The sequence below is a fragment of the Erpetoichthys calabaricus genome, chromosome 1, assembly GCF_900747795.2.
Source record: "Erpetoichthys calabaricus chromosome 1, fErpCal1.3, whole genome shotgun sequence".
Classification (NCBI taxonomy): Eukaryota; Metazoa; Chordata; class Cladistia; order Polypteriformes; family Polypteridae; genus Erpetoichthys; species Erpetoichthys calabaricus.
In genome coordinates this window covers 349,747,180-349,767,443 of record NC_041394.2, presented here as the reverse complement: position 1 = coordinate 349,767,443, position 20,264 = coordinate 349,747,180, and the positions used below count along the sequence as shown (strand labels likewise).

General features: G+C 39.5%; 2 protein-coding genes across 27 annotated transcripts in view; one reads left to right on the top strand and one right to left on the bottom strand.

Annotated features, from left to right (window-relative positions):
- LOC114668373 (gastrula zinc finger protein XlCGF26.1-like) overlaps nt 1-20,264 on the bottom strand; it is a 217,051-nt gene that overhangs the window by 114,914 nt on the left and 81,873 nt on the right. For 9 of the 16 annotated variants that reach the window (XM_051924846.1, XM_051924857.1, XM_051924848.1 and 6 more), the window contains 2 exons: nt 18,630-19,072; nt 2,800-4,806 (listed from right to left, as the gene is read on the bottom strand). The exons of 3 other annotated variants lie outside the window; for them this stretch is intronic. In XM_051924846.1, the coding sequence (XP_051780806.1) occupies nt 2,800-4,806; nt 18,630-19,041 (2,419 nt within the window). In that variant the 5' untranslated portion in view covers nt 19,042-19,072. Of the gene's footprint in view, nt 1-2,616; nt 4,807-18,629; nt 19,073-20,264 lie in introns of all 16 variants that reach the window. 4 more of the 16 variants (XM_051924866.1, XR_007934462.1, XM_051924892.1 and 1 more) reach the window with 4 other exon arrangements.
- The window catches only part of LOC114668330 (zinc finger protein 883-like), a 774,734-nt gene that overhangs the window by 690,724 nt on the left and 63,746 nt on the right, over nt 1-20,264 (top strand). The window lies entirely within an intron of this gene.

The window sequence follows — 20,264 nt, the reverse complement described above, 5'->3', positions numbered from 1 at the left end:
AAACATTACTTAAATTCACTACATTGCTCATTAAATATAAAATCCTAATCTCCTCCAGTTCAGTGTGTTTCTTTTCCTCACTTTTCTCGACGGAGGTAAAAACAGAGAGTCGGATTAAAGCTTTACATCCACTGCATGTGTTGCTGCTGATTTAACTGATCGGTTACTGAACTGCACTTCTCAGTTTGCTACCAGCACTTTCCTTGGAGCTCACGATGGAAGGCACGTCACTTCTCTAAGGACAGTATCTCACATCCCAGTCTGAATGGTGAGATGCAATCCTCGTCTCTCAGCAGGCTCGGCCGAGCGCTTCAAGCTTACTGCACGGAGCCCGTTGTCTGAAAGGCCGTAGCGGCGCCCACAGATGGGTTGTCTGCAGTGTGTGACTTGGGGTTTGGCTGAATGTGGAGATATCAGCTCAGATGTTCTCTTCTGCATTGATGCCCAGTTCACTAGAGATGAGGTTAGGCTCCTCCACACACACTGCCTTGGCCATTTTGGTTTCAGTCAGTCTGTTTAGCTTTCGACTCGATAGACCATGTTAAAGAGGGGTTTCATGGTCCTCTGATAAATGTGCTAATTCACAGGGTTTGGCCAACAGAAAGCCGAGTGCAGGAGGCACCATCAGATGACTGGAGATGACAGACTGGAGAATTTGAGGATTTTGTAATTTATTCAAAGCAACAAACAATTTACAACAACAAACAAGAAAGCACACTGTAAGTGAATCAAGAGAGCAGAATACAAAGTCTCTAAGGAACAGGAAACCCTTTTGGCCGAGGGCGTTATTTTACTAAACTTTCTTGTAATTATTATTATTATTTAACTGATGCTGAGGCGACTTACAACATGTGAGACACAATTGATTACATTTCTTTTGTTTTTTCACTATTAGCACAAGCAAGTGAAGTGACCTCCTCCTGGTCACACACTATCAGTGCCTATCAGTCATAACATATCAAATCCTTTTGAAATTCATTCTAAAACACGTCTTTGACAGGTTACCACTGCTAGTACCTTATGAAAGCTCTCTGAAAGAATATTTTTCTGGGTGCGAAAAAATATTCCACCGTTACTTTTACATAATAACAGTTCAGAAAAAAACAATTTAACACCAAAATAAAAAGTGGGAACTTCAGGACATTTAAATTCTTTGGGGTGGTATGCCAAGACAGAGGGGTTGATGGCCCCGGTGTAGATCTTCTCCAACTAAGCCCACTTCTGGCACCCAGTCTGAAATCTTTTGTGCCCAGAAGATTCTGTTTTGTGAGACTCGTCGGCCACATCCAGTTCAGCAATATGGCTTCTCAAGATTAATTCCTCCAAATTTTCTTGGTGTGTGTATGTGTAGCAAAGTGTATTCTGATTCTTAATTTGACTTTTTGTAGCTTTTAGTTATGAATTTCCACCAAAAGCAATTGTTTGTGTGTCCTTAGTTTCATACCAAAGGTATTTTGTAGTACAAATGCTGTTTGGAATTGGCTTGTCTCAGAGGCCTTTAAGTACCATGATGTCCTATTGGCTCTCGGGATTGGACAGAACATCTATAAATGTATGTGTTTAACCTCAGTATCTCTCTCTTACCAACCAACATATGATGAAGAAGCATCTCTCTTGCTAACCTGAAGAGAACACAATGAAGAGCACAGCTCAGCAGCCATTTTGAACAGACATGTGGCTGAAAGCTGAGCACCAATGATGCCTTAACCAGAGACATTTAAGTAACTGCAAGACTGTGTGCCACCTGAACTACATATCACCATTTAATCAGGTTGTATGGTTGCCAATATTCAAATGTACTTTGCATTTTGTTATTATTTATGAATATTATCAATAATTCTAATACATTGTTTAAACTGTAACTTAACTTCTGCTTGTCTTTTACTATATCTAATTGCCTAAGCTTATAGATATAGAAGTGAAGGTGGGGATAAGTTATATACAATAATACCTTATAAACAGTGGTAAGTCTGTGAGATTAGGCATTCTACGGCTACATATTAATAATACAATAGGGGAAAGTAGAGCAATATATATTACTCTACCGAGACAAAACAATGACCATATGGATACTTTGGATTTTCTTTTAAATTTTATTTATATTGTTTTCATAGTTTGTGTTTGTAATTATTAGTAACTGATTTGATTTATTATTTAATAAGCATTGGCGAGAAGCTGTTTGTATGGCTCCCTGTTTTTTTTTTTTTTTTGGAAAGGTATTTTATTTTTTGTTATAGAAAAATATATATTATATAGCTGAACTATGATTTATTATGTGAGGTTATGTATACTGTAAAGAGTTCTTTCTGATGAAATGTATATAATATACTGTAAATAGTTCTATATGTACATATGTTATGAAAGCAGCATGGTGGAGCCTGTAGGGGCTTTAGTGAGAAGCGCTTTGTATGACGCCCTGTTCTTTATTTTGTTTAAGGAAAAGGAAAAAAGGATATAAACTTCTCATTCTCCTCTATGTGGATTCGTTTGTGACACAACACCACTTAGGATGAATTCCAGTCGGTTACATGTGCTTACTGCCAGGCAGGAGTGAACCTCACTCTTTAGTCAGGACAGTTCAGTTGTACTTCTCTCCGGTGCGTCTCTGAAGAGAACTCCTGACAGATTTGTTTGCCACATTCCAAACAGCAATATGGCTTCTCTCAGAGATTAATTTCTCAACAATAGTTTAGTTTGCTTACTTTTCAAGACAGAAGTGAACCTCACTCTAGAGTCCTGAAGGGTGCTTGTTTTTCTGGACTGATTTTTGAACTGCTACCCTGTTTATTCTGTTGTGACCTCTAGTGTGTCTCTGAAGATGGCCCAATTGTGAAAACTGTTTACCACATTCATTACAGCAATATGGCTTCTCTACCATGTGAACTCTAGTGTGGATCTGAAGACTGATCATTTGAGAAAACTGTTTACCACATTCATTACAGCAATATGGCTTCTCTCCCGTGTGAACTCTAGTGTGCTTTTTCAGATTGGTTATACGTGAAAACTGTTTACCACATTCAGTACAGCAATATGGCTTCTCTCCCATGTGAACTCTAGTGTGGTTATTCAGACTGCTTATATGTGAAACTTGTTTACCACATTCATTACAGCAATATGGCTTCTCACCGGTGTGAACTCTATTGTGTATTTGAAGTTGGCCCATTTGTGAAAATGGTTTACCACATTCATTACAGCAATATGGCTTCTCACCAGTGTGAACTCTATTGTGTATTTGAAGTTGGCCCATTTGTGAAAACTGTTTACCACATTCATTACAGCAATATGGCTTCTCACCAGTGTGAACTCTAGTGTGGTTATTCAGACTGCTTAAATGTGAAAATTGTTTACCACATTCATTACAGCAATATGGCTTCTCACCGGTGTGAACTCTATTGTGTATTTGAAGTTGGCCCATTTGTGAAAACTGTTTACCACATTCATTACAGCAATACGGCTTCTCACCGGTGTGAACTCTCGTGTGTCTCTGAAGATTGCTCATTCGTGAAAACTGTTTACCACATTCATTACAGCAATATGGCTTCTCTCCCATGTGAACTCTAGTGTGGTTATTCAGACTGCTTATATGTGAAAATTGTTTACCACATTCATTACAGCAATATGGCTTCTCACCGGTGTGAACTCTAGTGTGTAGTTGAAGTTGGCCCATTCGTGAAAACTGTTTACCACATTCATTACAGCAATATGGCTTCTCACCGGTGTGAACTCTAGTGTGTATTTGAAGTTGTCCCACTTGTGAAAATTGTTTACCACATTCATTACAGCAATATGGCTTCTCACCGGTGTGAACTCTAGTGTGGTTATTCAGACTGCTTATGTGTGAAAATTGTTTACCACATTCATTACAGCAATATGGCTTCTCTCCCGTGTGAACTCTAGTGTGGTTATTCCGACTGCTTATATGTGAAAATTGTTTACCACATTCATTACAGCAATATGGCTTCTCACCGGTGTGAACTTTAGTGTGTATTTGAAGTTTGCCCATTTGTGAAAACTGTTTACCACATTCATTGCAGCAATACGGCTTCTCTCCCGTGTGAAGTCTAATGTGGTCCTTCAGACTGTGCATACGTGTAAACTGTTTACCACATTCATTACAGCAATATGGCTTCTCTCCCGTGTGGACTCTAGTGTGGTCATTCAGACTGCTTATCAATGAAAATTGTTTACCACATTCATTACAGCAATATGGCTTCTCTCCGGTGTGAACTCTCGTGTGTCTCTGAAGATCGCTCATTTGAGAAAACTGTTTACCACATTCATTACAGCAATATGGCTTCTCTCTGGTGTGAACTCTAGTGTGTTTCTGAAGACTGCCTATCTCTGTAAACAGTTTACCACATTCATTACAGCAATACGGCTTCTCTCCGGTGTGAACTCTAGTGTGACTCTTCAGATTGTTCATACGTGAAAACTGTTTACCACATTCATTACAGCAATACGGCTTCTCTCCCGTGTGAACTCTAGTGTGGATCTTCAGACTGCTTATACATGAAAACTGTTTACCACATTCAGTACAGCAATACGGCTTCTCTCCCGTGTGAACTCTAGTGTGGATCTTCAGACTGCTTATACATGAAAACTGTTTACCACATTCAGTACAGCAATACGGCTTTTCTCCCGTGTGAACTCTAGTGTGGATCTTCAGACTGCTTATACATGAAAACTGTTTACCACATTCAGTACAGCAATATGGCTTCTTTCCCGTGTGAATTCCAGTGTTGATCTGAAGAGCGCTCCTGCCAGAGAATTCTTTTCCAGATTCCAAACTGCACTGATCTTTGATTCCTGTACAAAGTTTAAAAGAAAAGGGGAAAAAAGAGCTTACTTTCAGTCCACTGCCTTATTATTAACATTAACTCACATTAAATACATGATGGCTGAAATTAGGAACAACCTTTTGTAAGCATAAGCAATTATAAAACTTTAGTTGTGCATGGAAAGCACACTCAATTTGTTAATTCTACGTTCTCTATTACAACTACTTAGTAGCGCCACATGTATAAAACTTCCTTATGCTCGGCAACATGTGTAAGCCAATTCTCACACAAAAGTTCAGATTTTTAAAACTAGAACATGGCATTGAAATTGGCTTAAAGTTACGGCAAGTTTTGAGCATTTGTAAGTCCCATGCAGACTTTATTTTTGTTGGCATTTTAGCAACAGCTGGTGGAAAAACGAACTGAACAGAAAATCTCATTTCATTGCACATTTCACATTCTGATGTTTGACAGGCTACACAAGAAGTGACTTTTGATATATCACAATGACATTTTGGCTCATGATGATGACTGAATTCTAAGCTGATTTAGAGTCCCTACTGTCATTCTCTTTGAAGTGTGTGCTGAACATATGCCTTCATTACAGCGAACATCGCAAAGAAATCACACAATCTCTCAGCTCTCTTACAGGTCTTAACAGCTGTGGGTTATTTGGCGATGGCAGCTTTTCAGTGTGAACTGCCTGACCGGTGAGGAATCTCTCAGTCACCCTGAGCCTCATCATGTCGTCTTGGGGGATCATGTAGAAAAAGTGCTGTCATTTCTACAGGGTGTGACTGAAATGTTTGCAAATCACCTTTAAATGAAAGATGTGTAATGTGACTTTAATTAATGAATTAAGTTGTAATTTTTAAATCTGTTGAGCAAAGGGGTAAATGAAAGAAAAATGTTTTTGTTTCAGCCATTATGGAGAGTACTGTATAAAACAGAATGCCATGCCGAACATGAAAAAGGAACTTTCAGTAATCAGAATGTGTCCTGACATTTATGCACAATTAAACTAAAACCATTTTACACCAAAACAAACATCAAACTGGCTTAATTAAATCACCAAGGAAAAGAGAGCAATGGATGAGTGACACCTCAGTGCCCAGGCCTACAGAAGCTGCTGTGACCTCGGAGAAAAATGAGAGGATTAGAAAACAGAGAGAGCGCAGCTGTTGGTGTTTCACCTCTACAGGGGAGTGGCAGGGGACACCAGGACTGGTAAGCTTTGTGACACACTGGTGACATTTATACTCACCATTATAATGTTAACAGCTATCTACTGTCAGGACTTATGTTAAGTAAACTAAAATTTGCCAGGTTTTCGTGTCTATTTGCTCTAATGTGTGTGTTCACGTATGTAATTATTATCTCTGTTATGGCTGCAAAAATCAAGCAGTCCAAGATTAAACTCAATGAAGAGCGCTATAAACAATAAATACAACTGAACAGTAGTGTTACACAAATTAATCTGCCTTGAATCAAAATTGCCCAGTTTTTGCTGTTTATTGTGAAATCAGCTTGCAGTTGGTCGACTGGTCTACCGATTTCATGACATGGAATGTGTTAATCTGAGGACACGCGTACAACTGACAGAGTGCACAGAGTGGAAACTGGTGAAGAAAATAACTGCTCTGTGGAAATATTTTAAAGTATCAGAAAAGTGATTGGAATATCATATGTGAAGTTTAAAATGAAAAACTTAGGTTTTCGTTGTGTTCGATTTGAAGCAAAGACATTACTGCAACTAATTTGATGAGAAACTTGTAGGTACAACACTTAGCTGAGCACATCGACTTTCAGCAATGCAGTGAAAGCAGGAAAACCGCTAATGAAACAAATGTGTCTTAGCTGTCAGTAATGGCAGTGTTTGAAAAGAACCAGAAATATGATCAGGACAGGACCAAAAAAAAAAAAATCAGTATCACTCAAAAATAATTGCAATTTATCGTTTTAGATACTCAGCCATTTTGTATAGTAGAAAGTTTAGGATTCCATCACTTAAGTCCTATAACTTGGATGCACGATATACACTGGCGAGAGGATAGATAGATAGATAGATAGATAGATAGATAGATAGATAGATAGATAGATAGATAGATAGATAGATAGATAGATAGATAGATAGATAGATAGATAGATAGATAGATAGAATAGATAGATAGAATAGAAGAATAGAATAGAATAGAATAGAATAGAAGAGTATACCATAGAATGCACAGCGTAATAGTAAACTAAATGTTAAAACTTTGAATAACACTGAGAAAACCTTGAACAACAGAGAAAACAACTCTGCAAGAGTTCGCACTATAGCGCTACAAACCACTTGGTAAAAACACTTTTTTAATGAGTTTTAAGCACAAGGAAAAAAAATTACATTTGAAAAATCTGTAATTTAATAAACCACCAAGAAAAGTAACATTGCAACAATGCACGCTACAAACCGATCGCTGTAAACAGAAGTGATAACAAAATCAAGCCCGGTGCATTGTTTAACTGCTTTCTCTGCCGTATGCGTCCAGTCCTCTCTCTCTCGCACCTGTGTGTGTGTGTCTCTCTCTCTCGTGTGTGTGTCTCTCTCACTCTCATGTGTATGTGTGCGTCTCTCTCGTGCCTGTGTGTGTGTGTCTTTCTCTGCCTGCCCATGGTCGGCCTCTTGGGCTGCCTTAGTGAATTATGGGCGTGGCTCTGTCTTGCATCTTGCCTGCCATGGGCGTGGCTCTGTAGTGCGTATCCCATGGTCGGCTGCTTAGTGAATTGTTGGTGGGCGGGGCTCGGTGAGTTGGTGGGTGGGGCTCTGTCTTGCGTCTTGCCTGCCCATGGTCGGCTGCTTTAGTGAATTATATATATAGACTAGCAAAATACCCGCGCTTCACAGCGGTGAAGTACGGCTTTAAAATTTTAAATAATAAACTGAGGGAAAATGTACCAATAATTATTTGTTAAGGATCTCTTTGTATACCACGTTGTCAGTTCGCCCCTCCGGTTGTAATATGACCAAGCTGTGCGCTGAGCTTACACTTGAGCATGCAATGTATAGTTGGCCATGTGAAAAGCAATCTTGCCTCAAATCAATGCCAACCTTTTGTAGGGTCTGTCCCTGAGACTTATTAATTGTCATTGTGAAGCAGAGCCTTACTGGAAATTGGAGGTGTTGGAATTGAAATGGGAGATCAGAGGGTATAACGGGGATGCAAGGAATAAAAACTCTCTCCCCTGAGACACTGACAGTAAAAATAGTTGCCTCAATTAGGTTCTTTTGCAAGCATGTGACCTGAAGTCTCGTGCCATTACAAAGTTTTGGTGGCTCTAAGTTTCTCAGTAACATTATTGGTGCCCCAACCTTCAAAATCAGATTATGCTCAGGAGTGCCTGAAGGATTCAGTGTGGACCGAGCTGCAGGCTATGGACGTATATATGTATGTAAGTAGGATTCAGTTAGCGTTGGGAACAAGCGTACCAAATTTCTTGAAGATGGGCCCATTAAGTAACAAAGACCATTGGAAAGTTCAATATGGCGGCCGACAGTGGTGTCATACCACCGAAATAAGTACCTACATCGGTTTCGGTTTGCACAAGGAAGCCACCTACGAAATTTCGTGAAGATGGGGCCATAAATAAGAAAGTTTAACATGGCGGACGTTGTCGACCGTTACGTGTAGAATTTCGAAATGAAACCTGCTTAACTTTTGTAAGTAAGCTGTAAGGAATGAGCCTGCGAAATTTCAGCCTTCTACCTACACGGGAAGTTGCAGAGTTAGTGATGAGTGAGTCAGTGAGGGCTTTGCCTTTTATTAGTATAGATATATATGTGTATGTATACTGTATATGTGTTTGTGTACATACATACATACACACACACACACACACACACACACACACACACACACACACACACACACACACACACACATATATATATATATATATATATAGCTGTACCCGGCCACGCGTTGCTGTGGCTCAGTCTGGTTAAATGGAAAAGAAAGAAAAGAGAAAGCGTACGTTTCTAATATGTTTAATTTCACAATGCTTGTGGGTATACAATATTTTTTGTTGTTCCATTGTCTGTGCAGAATGTTAGACTGAATAATATTGTTAAGTTCGTAGACGTCTTTGTGTTTGGCCGTAAGAATAGCTCATTCACTCAGCCAATCGTGATTCTTATAATTGGTTTGAATATTGGGAAATACTTTTTCAACCAATTCTTCTTTTGACGTCACTAAATTGCAGAAGTTATGAGGCAATGAAATTCGTCCTGAGGTCAGATCAACCGGCACCTTTCCGTTCCCAATTTCCAGATTTCTCCAACCCCGTTATTGACAGTTTGCATTATTTGATCTTAAATGCCTTTTTGCTGAAGCGTTAGCTTAGTAATATTTGATTGCACATACGACAAAAAATCACCCGTGTTGTAAGTTTGTTCACGACGCAATTCTACATCGAACGAAGCAGCAGCAGATCGATTCGGTGATGGCATTCCCAATTGATTGAGAACTTTGTTCGTGGTTTCTAAGCACAAATCTGCAATCATTATCAACGCTTAGTTGTAGATGTCTGCTGTGAAATCCATGTTTATATTTGAATTTTACTTGCGTATTCAACGGAAAATATCTTCAGCCATGTGCGATTTATATTTCTCCCATAACTGTGTTGGAGATGAAGGAGAGCAGGCGGTCAATATGATTGCAAACAATGCACGAATTTGATTTGGATGTGACGTGTTGCACGCGTCATTAATGTATACATCCCAGTGTCGGTCGTTCTCCAATAAATTCAGAGCTTGACAAGTACTTCGGAAAGTGGCATGTGTAATGCCGTTGACAATTCTCAATTGCTGGAACGACGTTGGACCGGGCACATTTACCAACAGCATGTGAACAAAGAAGCATTCATCTTGATTGGGATGCACGGTGTACAGTCTGCCTATCGTAGTTTCTTTGAATATGGCAGGTTGTCCGTTGACTCGCTCTCCTCGTTTGCATTGTTCAAATGATTTTCTACTCGCATTCCATGTGTAATACGTAGGCACTTCCGAATACAGCAGTGTTTTCGTAAACACGTCATTTTGACATAACGTAAAGAAAGCAGTTAACGTTGTAGCCGGTGGATTCAGGGCTATTTGTTGCACATTTGCAGCTGTGAAATAAACGCGTTGTCCATTTCCTAGATGTACTGCTAAGTGAACAACATCTGGACTTCGTTCATGTATGGGAAATGAAAGAATTCGCCATACAGCTTCACTGCTGCTTATGTATCTTCCAGCCTAATACTGTGCGATTTCATCGATATGTATGACCGCATTCCTATCAATTCTTTCTGGTTGCACGCAAAAAACTGCCATGTCGCTGCCTTTATTCACGTACTTACAAATGTATTTGATCGAAACATTGAAATAGAATCGTAAAATATTTAGTATAGCGTGTGTTGATTTTACGTCCAACAGATGGCGCTGTGTTTTCAAAAAAAGCATGTTTTTACCTGCCACAGGTGTGACATCTGTATAATATGTATATAAAAACACGCACGTATTCGAATGCAATGTTGTGTCAAAATTTCAAAGCAATCGGTGAAGAACTTTCGGAGATTTAAGGTTTTGAACAAACGAATATTTACATTTTTAATTATATAGATGTATATATTTATGTTTATATATGGTTTTGGCAGCCATGCGCTTTTTTTCCAACCTAGAAGACTTCTCTTGAGATCCGTTTAATCGCCTCGTTGATTGCATGTCTTCCAAGGTAGTTTCAATCCCCATTTCCTGCACCGAGTCATCTCCCCTTTTATGAGTGACTGTGTTAATGGCCGTACTTCATACAGGTCTTTGAACGCACTGAATACTTGTAACTGGTGTCGCCCGTCGGCTACTTTCGACATGGAATGGAAGCAATTGTTGAGTAACAAAAATTATTTGTAAGTGATTTCGCATTGAAGAAATAGTAAAAACTTGATCACTTGGGTCAATACCTAAAGAAATACACACAACAAATGCAATTGAGAATACACCAGAATCTGTAGGATTCAATTGTTGCTGTGCGTCTTCATAAACTATGGGAGGTTTGTAAGGAAACAAAGCATGAAGGAAACGAAGCTGCTCTTCGGTGAGGTTGAATTTTTTTATCAGCGTTTAAACTGTCATAGACATGAATTACAGCACCATCATAATAGGTACACACCCAGTGAGTCACTCGTTCAGTAGCTGCAGAAGGTAATATTTGAATATGTTTTGCATTTTGTGGACTGGGCATTATAGGTATGTCAGGAGTCCACATTAGCAAAACCTTTTGAGGTTGGAAATTGTATGCGCAGCTAAAATTTCGTTGAATTTGCTCATGTGATCTGTTGATAAATAATCATTATTTACCAACTCATTCATTGCAAAATCTGACAGTGGTAAGATCACTCCTTCCATAACACTAAACACAAACACTAAGTAGACAACTAACACTAAAAAACAGCAACACCGCCGGGAAGAACACTAAATGAGATAAAGTAAAAGTCTACTAAACTTCTTCATTATAACTGCTTTATTGTAGCAGGTGAGGGGACGCTGGCGCACGCTTGTTGTTGTCGCTCCTCCCTGTTAACAACACGTTTCGCAAAATTCGCCTTAATTCTGCACTTTCTTATGCTTGTTTTATTTCGTTTATTGTACGTATAGTTCTTGGATACAGCTGACTCGAATTGCTTGGATTTGGCTTAATATTTACAGATTTTATGGACTCCACTTTACTGGGAACAGCCGAGTCTGTGGATCACGGGACGAGACCTACGAACATTTCTTTGTACCTGCCGATCTAGCACTTCGGGGTAATCTGTCTCCGTGATTATATTCGCTATGCTGATCTGCTGCCGTTTCATCTTACAGTACTCTACGACCGGGAACTGATCTGATGTTCATACTAACCTGGCTTATGGCTTCGGGGCGATCACGCCTAAAATTACCAAGCGTTACTGTTTATGGCTGTGTATTGGAACATCCAAATCCTGATTCCTCCTCCTCCTGCTGTACTTTCTGCTGCTTGCTATCGCCGCTCACCTACGCTACCACACGCGCCTGTCCTACCAGCTGCGTTGTGCTGTGCTGCTTCTACACTGCTATCAGTTAAGTATCACTCACTATTTTAGCGCTTTGAGTACTGAGAAAAGCGCTTTATAAATGTAATGAATTATTATTTATTATTAAACACTAAAGTACAAAAATGAAGTAGAAAGTAACACTAAACCGCAACACCGCCGGGAACACCGCGTCTACTAAACACTAAAGGAACAAATACTAATCAGTAAGTACTGCGTCTACTAAACAGTAAATCAGTAAAGGAGAAAGGACTGACCGCATCAGCTGCGGAGCTCAGCTCGGAGCGAAATGAAGTGAAAGAAATGAAGTGATTGGGAGGGGAGATGATCACGTGACTCCAACACCCGCCTTAACTCTCCGTCCCTCCACAAACACAGCCACACGGATCCCAACTCTCCTTATATATATATATATATATATATATATATATATATATATATATATACATATATATAGATGGGGTGGATCCCCAATTGTTTTTCTGCTCTTCCTTTGTGTTTTGACAGTGTCTTATATATGTATTCACCTACCCCCTTAAGCACTGGAGGATAAATATCTGGTCCTAGTGATTTGTTTTAGTTCAGCATACTTAATCTGAGCAGAACTTCTCGCTCTACAATTTCCAAATCTCTCAGTACCTCCATAGTAGTCCCTGTTACAACTGGGATGTGATCCAGTTGCTCACTTGTGAAAACGTCAGAAAAAAAACAAGTTTAGTGCATTTGATATTTCACTGTCAATGTATTGGAATTCCCCTTTATTGTTCCTGATCTGCTTCACCTCCTTGACTTTTATTTTATTACTAAAATATTGAAAAACTCTCTTTGGTGCATCTTTTTGCCTTATCTGAAAAATTCCTCTTACTGCATTCCTGATATCTTTCTTAATGATTACCCTCTTACTCTAAATGCCCTACTGTTAGCAATGGGGTAATTAGTCTTCTATGACTTCTTTAGCTAGATTATACATTTGCAGCTTCTTTAATCTTTTTTATCTACTGCAGAATTCTTATTAATTTCTTTAAATCTGTCCTGCATCATATGTCAAATGTTTAACTTCTTCCTAGTAAGGTATCCCAGTTACTCCACTATTTGCTGCTATGACATCAGTTAATTACTGACTTACCAGCAACTGCAAAAGCTTTCTCTGCCCTCTGACCAACAAACACAAAGGTTTGACTACAAGTACCTTTACTAAACATTGAAATAGCTCTTGTGTACATGGCAAAAAAAAAAAAGAAAAACAAATTGAGAAAAGGTATGAAACACCCTCAGAGCTCCTTAACGGTAACCTCAAAAACAGTTTTCTCTCTCTCTCTCTCGTGCGTGTGTGTGTGTGTGTGTCTCTCTTGTATTTGTGTGTCTCTCTATCGCGCGCGCACACCTGTGTGTGTCATGCACCAGGAGGAACCCAGGAGCCACTGCAGCAGCATAGGGTCTGACAAAGGGTCCAAGGATTTCATCTTGATACCTAATGTCAGTCAAGTTGCTGTTGTCTAGCCTGTAGAGGTCTGTGCGTCTCTCCATGGATATGCCTCTCCAGATATACCATCACTGACCGACCACCAAACTGGTCATGCTGAACGATGTTACAGGCAGCAGAACGTTCTCCACAGCTTCTCCAGACCCTTTCATGTCTGTCACATGTGCTCAGGGTGAACCTGCTCTCATCTGTGAAAAGCACAGGGTGCCAGTGGTGGACTTGCCAATTCTGGTATTCTATGGCAAACGGCAATCGAGCTGCATGATGCCCACTAGAGGACGTCAGGCTCTAATGCCACCCTCTTGAAGTCTGTTTCTGATGGTTTGTCAGACACATTCACATCAGTTTTCTGCCTGCCTGCTGGAGGTCATTTTGTAGGCTGACAGTGCTCATCCTTTTCCTCCTTACCCAAAGGAGCAGATACCGGTGGGTCCTGCTGATGGGTTAAGGAGTTTCTACAAGGGTCCCTGTCCAGCTCTCCTGGAGTAACTGCCTGCGTCCTGGAATCTCCTCCACACCCTTGAGACTGTGCTGGGAGACACAGCAAACCTTCTGGCAATGACAGGCACGTATTGATGTGCCATCCTGGAGAAGTTGGACTACCTGTGCAACCAACCTCTGTAGGGTCTAGATATGGCGTCATGCTACCAGTAGTGACACTGACCGTAGCCAAATGCAAAATGAGTGACAAAACAGAGCAAGAGGGAAAAATGTCAGTGGCCTCACTCCACCTGTGAAACCATTCATTCCTGTTTAGGGGTCGTCTCATTGTTGCCCCTCTAATGTACCTGTTGTTCATTTCATTAACACCAAAGCAGCTGAAACTGATTAACAACCCCCTCGGCTACTTAACTGACCAGATCAATAACCCAGATGCTTCATTGACTTGATGCTATACTCAGATTGAAAACTGCTCCTTTAAGTTTTTAGAGCAGAATATAAGAGTGTTGTTTACAGAAGGACAACACCAAGGAAATCAGTATGATCTACAAAAAGCATCACTGCACATCTCAAACTTGTACAAGATCACCACGATGTTCCAGAACAGACAGTGCCTGGAGAGATTAACATGATCAAAGGGACAGTGAATTCAAAATATTATCAAGAAATCTGACAGCAAAACATTAGGACAGCAGAAGCTTAACAAATGTTGAGTCATGACACAGGACAATGAGACCAAACACAGGAAAACTAATAATAATAATAATTCTTTGCATTTATATAGCGCTTTTCTCTCTACTCAAAGCGCTCAGCAATTGCAGGTTAAGGGCCTTGCTCATGGCCCAACAGAGCAGTCCCTTTTGGCATTTACGAGATTCAAACCAGCAACCTTCCGAATTCCAGTGCAGATCCCTAGCCTCAGAGCCACCAGGAAGAAATCAAAACAGACAAAGAGTTAAACAGAAGGAAATTGGTATTCTGGAATAGCCAGTAAGGGAAACGTGACAGTTAAAAAATCTTCTAGCATTGTTATACCATGGAAGACCCAAAGAGTGTCTGATTTAAAGAGAGCATGCCATAGAGCTGAGCGTAAATGGAGGAAGACTAAACTAACTATCCACTAAGAAATATTAAAAGTTAAAATAACAGAATACAATAACACAGTCCGTCTTGAGAGGCTCTGCTATTTCTCTAAGATTATAAATAACAATGCTAGTAATCCCAGAGTCTTATTCTCAACGACTGATCGTCTGTTAAACCCAGGTAACGCAAAGGAATGCCTCTTAAGTATTTCCAGTAAAACCTGTGAGGCTATTGCTGTATTTTTCAATCAAAAAATGAATGATATTACAAAGAACATAGTTTATCTCCCCAACACTAAGGATCCTCCTAAACCCCACCATGACATTATAAACAAATTAAACTCTTTCACTAGGATAGATTTACCTGATTTAAATAAAATAACCTCTCAACTGAAACCCTCCACCTGCGTCTTCACCCAATACCAACAACTTTTTTCAAAGAAGTATCAGGCGTACTAATTGATAACGTTCTTGACATAGTAAATTCGTCATTAGATACGGGGGTCTTCCCAGACTGTCTTAAGACTGCTGTAGTTAAACCCCTACTTAAGAAACATAATCCCGACCCCTCTGCTCTTGAAGATTTTAGACCCATCTCTAACCTGCCTTTCTTAAGTAAAATTCTGGAGAAGGCAGTCATTGTGCAGTTAAATGACCACCTCAATAAACATGCTATTCTTAATAAATTTCAGTCAGGTTTTAGAACAAATCACAGCACAGAAACTGCACTCGTTAAAGTAGTAAATGACTTGCGGGTAAATGCAGACAGAGGCCATTTATCTGTTCTCATCCTCTTAGATCTGAGTGCCGCATTTGACACCATTGATCATAATATTCTTAGAAATCGCCTTAGTCAGTGGGTGGGCCTCTCTGGCAGTGTCTTACACTGGTTTGAATCTTACCTGGCAGGGAAAAAATTCTTTGTTAGCTGTGGTAATTACAACTCAAAGACACATGATATCCTATATGGTGTTCCACAAGGCTCTATCCTGGGTCCGCTGCTCTTCTCAATCTACATGCTTCCGTTAGGTCAGATTATCTCAGGGCACAAATTGAGCTACCACAGCTATGCTGATGACACACAACTGTTTTTATCAATAGCACCTGATGACCCCGATTCTCTTGATTCACTAACACAATGTCTAAATTGTATGTCAGAATGGATGAATAGTAACTTCCATCCATCCATCCATTCTCTTCTGCTTATCCGAGGTCGGGTCGCGGGGGTAGCAGCTTGAGCAGAGATGCCCAGACTTCCCTCTCCCTGGCCACTTCTTCTAGCTCTTCCGGGAGAATCCCGAGGCGTTCCCAGGTCAGCCGGGAGACATAGTCCCTCCAGCGTGTCCTGGGTCTTCCCCGGGGCCTCCTCCCAGTTGGGCGTGCCCAGAACACCTCACCAGGGAGGCCTCCAGGAGGCATCCTAATTAGATGCCCGAGCCACCTCATCTGACTCCTCTCGATGCGGAGGAGCAGCGGCTCTACTCTGAGCCCCTCCCGGATGACTGAGCTTCTCACCCTATCTTTAAGGGAGAGCCCAGACACCCTGCGGAGGAAACTCATTTCAGCAGCTTGTATTCGCGATCTCGTTCTTTCGGTCACTACCCATAGCTCATGACCATAGGCGAGGGTAGTAACATAGATCGACTGGTAAATTGAGAGCTTTGCCTTATGGCTCAGCTCCTTTTTCACCACGACAGACCTTTGCAGAGCCCACATCACTTGGAGCCGGTTCATTGGGGTTTACCCCGGTAGACGAGAGGGTAGCCTCCCTCCGCCTTCGGGGGGGGGGGGGGGGGACGGGTCCTAACAGTTGTTTGTGCGTATGCAGTTCGGAGTACCCACCCTTTTTGGAGTGCCTGGAGGGTGTGCTAGAGGGCATACCATCTGGGGACTCCCTCGTACTGCTGGGAGACTTCAATGCTCACGTGGGCAATGACAATGAGAATAGTAACATTCTCAAGTTAAATAAAGAGAAAACTGAAATCTTAGTGATTGGCAACAATATGGCTATTAGAAATAAACTGGATGCATTAGGATTAAAAATCAAGACGGAGGTAAAAAGCTTAGGTGTACCTGTTGACTATAATCTAAATTTTAAATCGCATATTAATCAGATCACTAGGACAGCATTTTTTCAGTTAAGAAACATAGCAAAAGTTAGACCTCTTAAATCACTGAAAGATGCTGAGAAATTAGTTCACGCTTTTGTTTTCAGTTGACTAGATTACTGTAACACACTCCTCTCAGGACTACCCAAAAAAGACATAAATCATTTGCAACTAGTGCAGAACGCAGCTGCTGGAATCCTAACCAGGAAAAGAAAATCTAAGCACATCTCTCCAGTTTTGATGTCAATACACTGGTTACCTGTGTCATTCAGGATTAACTTTAAAATTCTGCTTATGGTTTATAAAGCCTTAAATAATCTCGCCCCATCTTATATATCGGAATGTCTGACATCTTATATTCCAAATCGCAACTTCAGATCCTCAAATGAGTGTCTCCTTAGAATTCCAAGAACATAACAAAAGAAGTGGTGAGGCGGCCTTCTGCTGTTATGCACCTAAAATCTGGAATAGCCTGCCAATAGGAATTCGCCAGGCTAATACAGTGGAGCACTTTAAAAAAACTGCTAAAAACACATTACTTTAACATGGCCTTCTCATAACTTCACTGTAATTTAAATCCTGATACTCTGTATGTCCAACTCATTATAATAACTATTCATGGTGGCTCTAAAATCTGTACTAACCCCTTCTCTCTCTTCTGTTTCCTTTTCTGGTGTCCTTATGGTGGTGGCTTGCGCCACCACCATCTACCCAAAGCACCGTGATGTTCCAATAATGGATGGATTAAAAGCCAGAAGTCTGTATGACCATCAACATCAAGTGACTCTGTGAGAACCCTAACTACAAAGAGGACTATTTCATTTATATTAGGTAGAATGCCCAGAGGGGACTGGGTGGTCTCGTGGCCTGGAACCCCTACAGATTTTATTTTTTTTCCTCCAGCAGTCTGTCCACCCTGGCCATCAGACCTTACTCCTTTTCTATGTTAACTAATGTTGTCTTATGTTAATTTCTTATATTGTCTTTTATTTTTCTTTTCTTCATTATGTAAAGCACTTTGAGCTACTTTTTGTATGAAAATGTGCTATATAAATAAATGTTGTTGTTGTTGTGTCCTGACCTAAAGAGAACTGATCAGAAAAGAGCTCTCAGGAATAAAAGGAACAAAAAAGGTTTGGAGATAAGGTATGGATTAAAATTCAAGGCTGATCAGCAGCTACATGAAAAGTTTGTTGGAGGCCATTACTATTAAAGAAGAGTCAAGCAGTTTGTAAAGACAGGAGGGCCACAGAGTGGACTGTGAATGTTAAAATGATGTGTTCAGGACTGACAAGAAGTTGTCCAACTGTTTGTGAGTTATTAGCTTAGGAGAACTGTGGTTACCTGTATGTGGAGCATAGTTGAAGATCAGACCACATTGTTAAGATGAATTAAAGCAGATATCCAGAGAATTCCAAAGGGTTCACAACCTTTTTTTGCAGCTGTACATTTGTATAGCACTCTTTACCAAAGACATGTTTAGAACTTTTGCATGGAAACTTGCTAAACCTTACATAAACATTGATGAAATCTCAAACTACATTTAAGCACACAATAAAACACAGTATTTCTCATAAAAACCGCAAGACCCGGTCTTTCAAGCCCATAAACCCCAACCCTAAAACTTACCCATTTTTTATTTTGCACTTACTTTTTCCAGACTTCTTTGTAGATGGTGGCCGATTTTCATGAGCTCTAACAGATGTAGTTTTCTTAGTCCTCTTTGGTTTAGACTGTAATGATTCAGTCTTCACATTGACAGAAGGCTCTGGAGATGAACATTGTCTGCTTTGAGAAGAGTCTAACCAGGTCACCACTCCATCTTGACACCCATCATGAAGGTTGTCTTCTTTTACACTGTCCAAATTTGTATAGTTAAGAATCTCAATACTGATAGACATCTCTTCAGCTTCTTCTTTAATGCCCACTGCCTGCAGTTCACTGTTCTCCTCCTTAATGCTCAGACGTTCCTGTTTAAGGTAGATGGACTCCAACTCACAGTCCTCCTCCTTAATATCCATGATATTTGTGTGAACATCACAGCTCTCCTGTTTCACATCCATTGAGGTGTTCCAGTAAACATCAGCTTTTTCTCTGTAAAAAGAACAGGAATTAACTTAATTAAAACTTCATCACTTAGATCTGAACTCCCTTGAATGTCATTTCACAACACCCTTTCTGTTAAGGTTTATGTAAAGTTTGACCGTTCATAGCATGCTGACAGTAACACATTACTCTTTATTTCAAATTATCAGATTGGAGCAGAGGGAAGGTGCAATAAGCTGAAACAAGACAACCAATCTGCTGTGGGTAACCCTAAGAGGAGAAACCAGATAAGTAGAAACCAATTACTAACCTTCATGAATATTCTACTCAAAGAGGATCTTGATAAGAGGAGAGAGGTCAGGTGGTATGTAGGGATGACTGTTATTGGTTTCAATACTGTGGTTTGAAAGCTGGTATTGATACCAAAGTCAAAACACTTAGTATCGATCTAAAACTACCTTGCAAAGCTACATTAGATTTGTCAGTGCATCTTTAGAATGTGGGAGAATAAATAATAACAACAACAACAACAATAATAAAGACAAAAACGGGGCACACATGAAAACTGCACATGGGAAGTAAACAGGCTGAGGTTTAAACTCACACTACTGGAGCTGTGTGGCAGGAACACAGACTTCAAATTGTTAATAACTTCTTTAATACTTATTATCAGGCATTACCAGTTGAACTTTAACACCAAAAGATATAAAATTGTGCAGTATGGTGGGATAGGATTAGGGAGAGAAAAAAATCCAATCCCACTCAATGCATGGAATTGTATGCTATTTAAATCAGGTATTAATTTTAAATGGATACATATATATATATACACATATACATATATATACATACATATATATACATATACATATATATACATATACATATACATATATATACATATATATATACATACATATACATATACATACATATACATACATATACATATATATATACATACATACATATATACATACATATATACATACATATATACATATATATATATACATATACATACATACATATATATACATATACATACATACATATATATACATATATATATATACATACATATATATATATATATACATACATATATATATATATATACATACATATATTACTATATATATATATTTATTGACATACATACATATATATATATACTATACATACATATATATATATACATATATCATACATATATATATATATATACATACAATACATA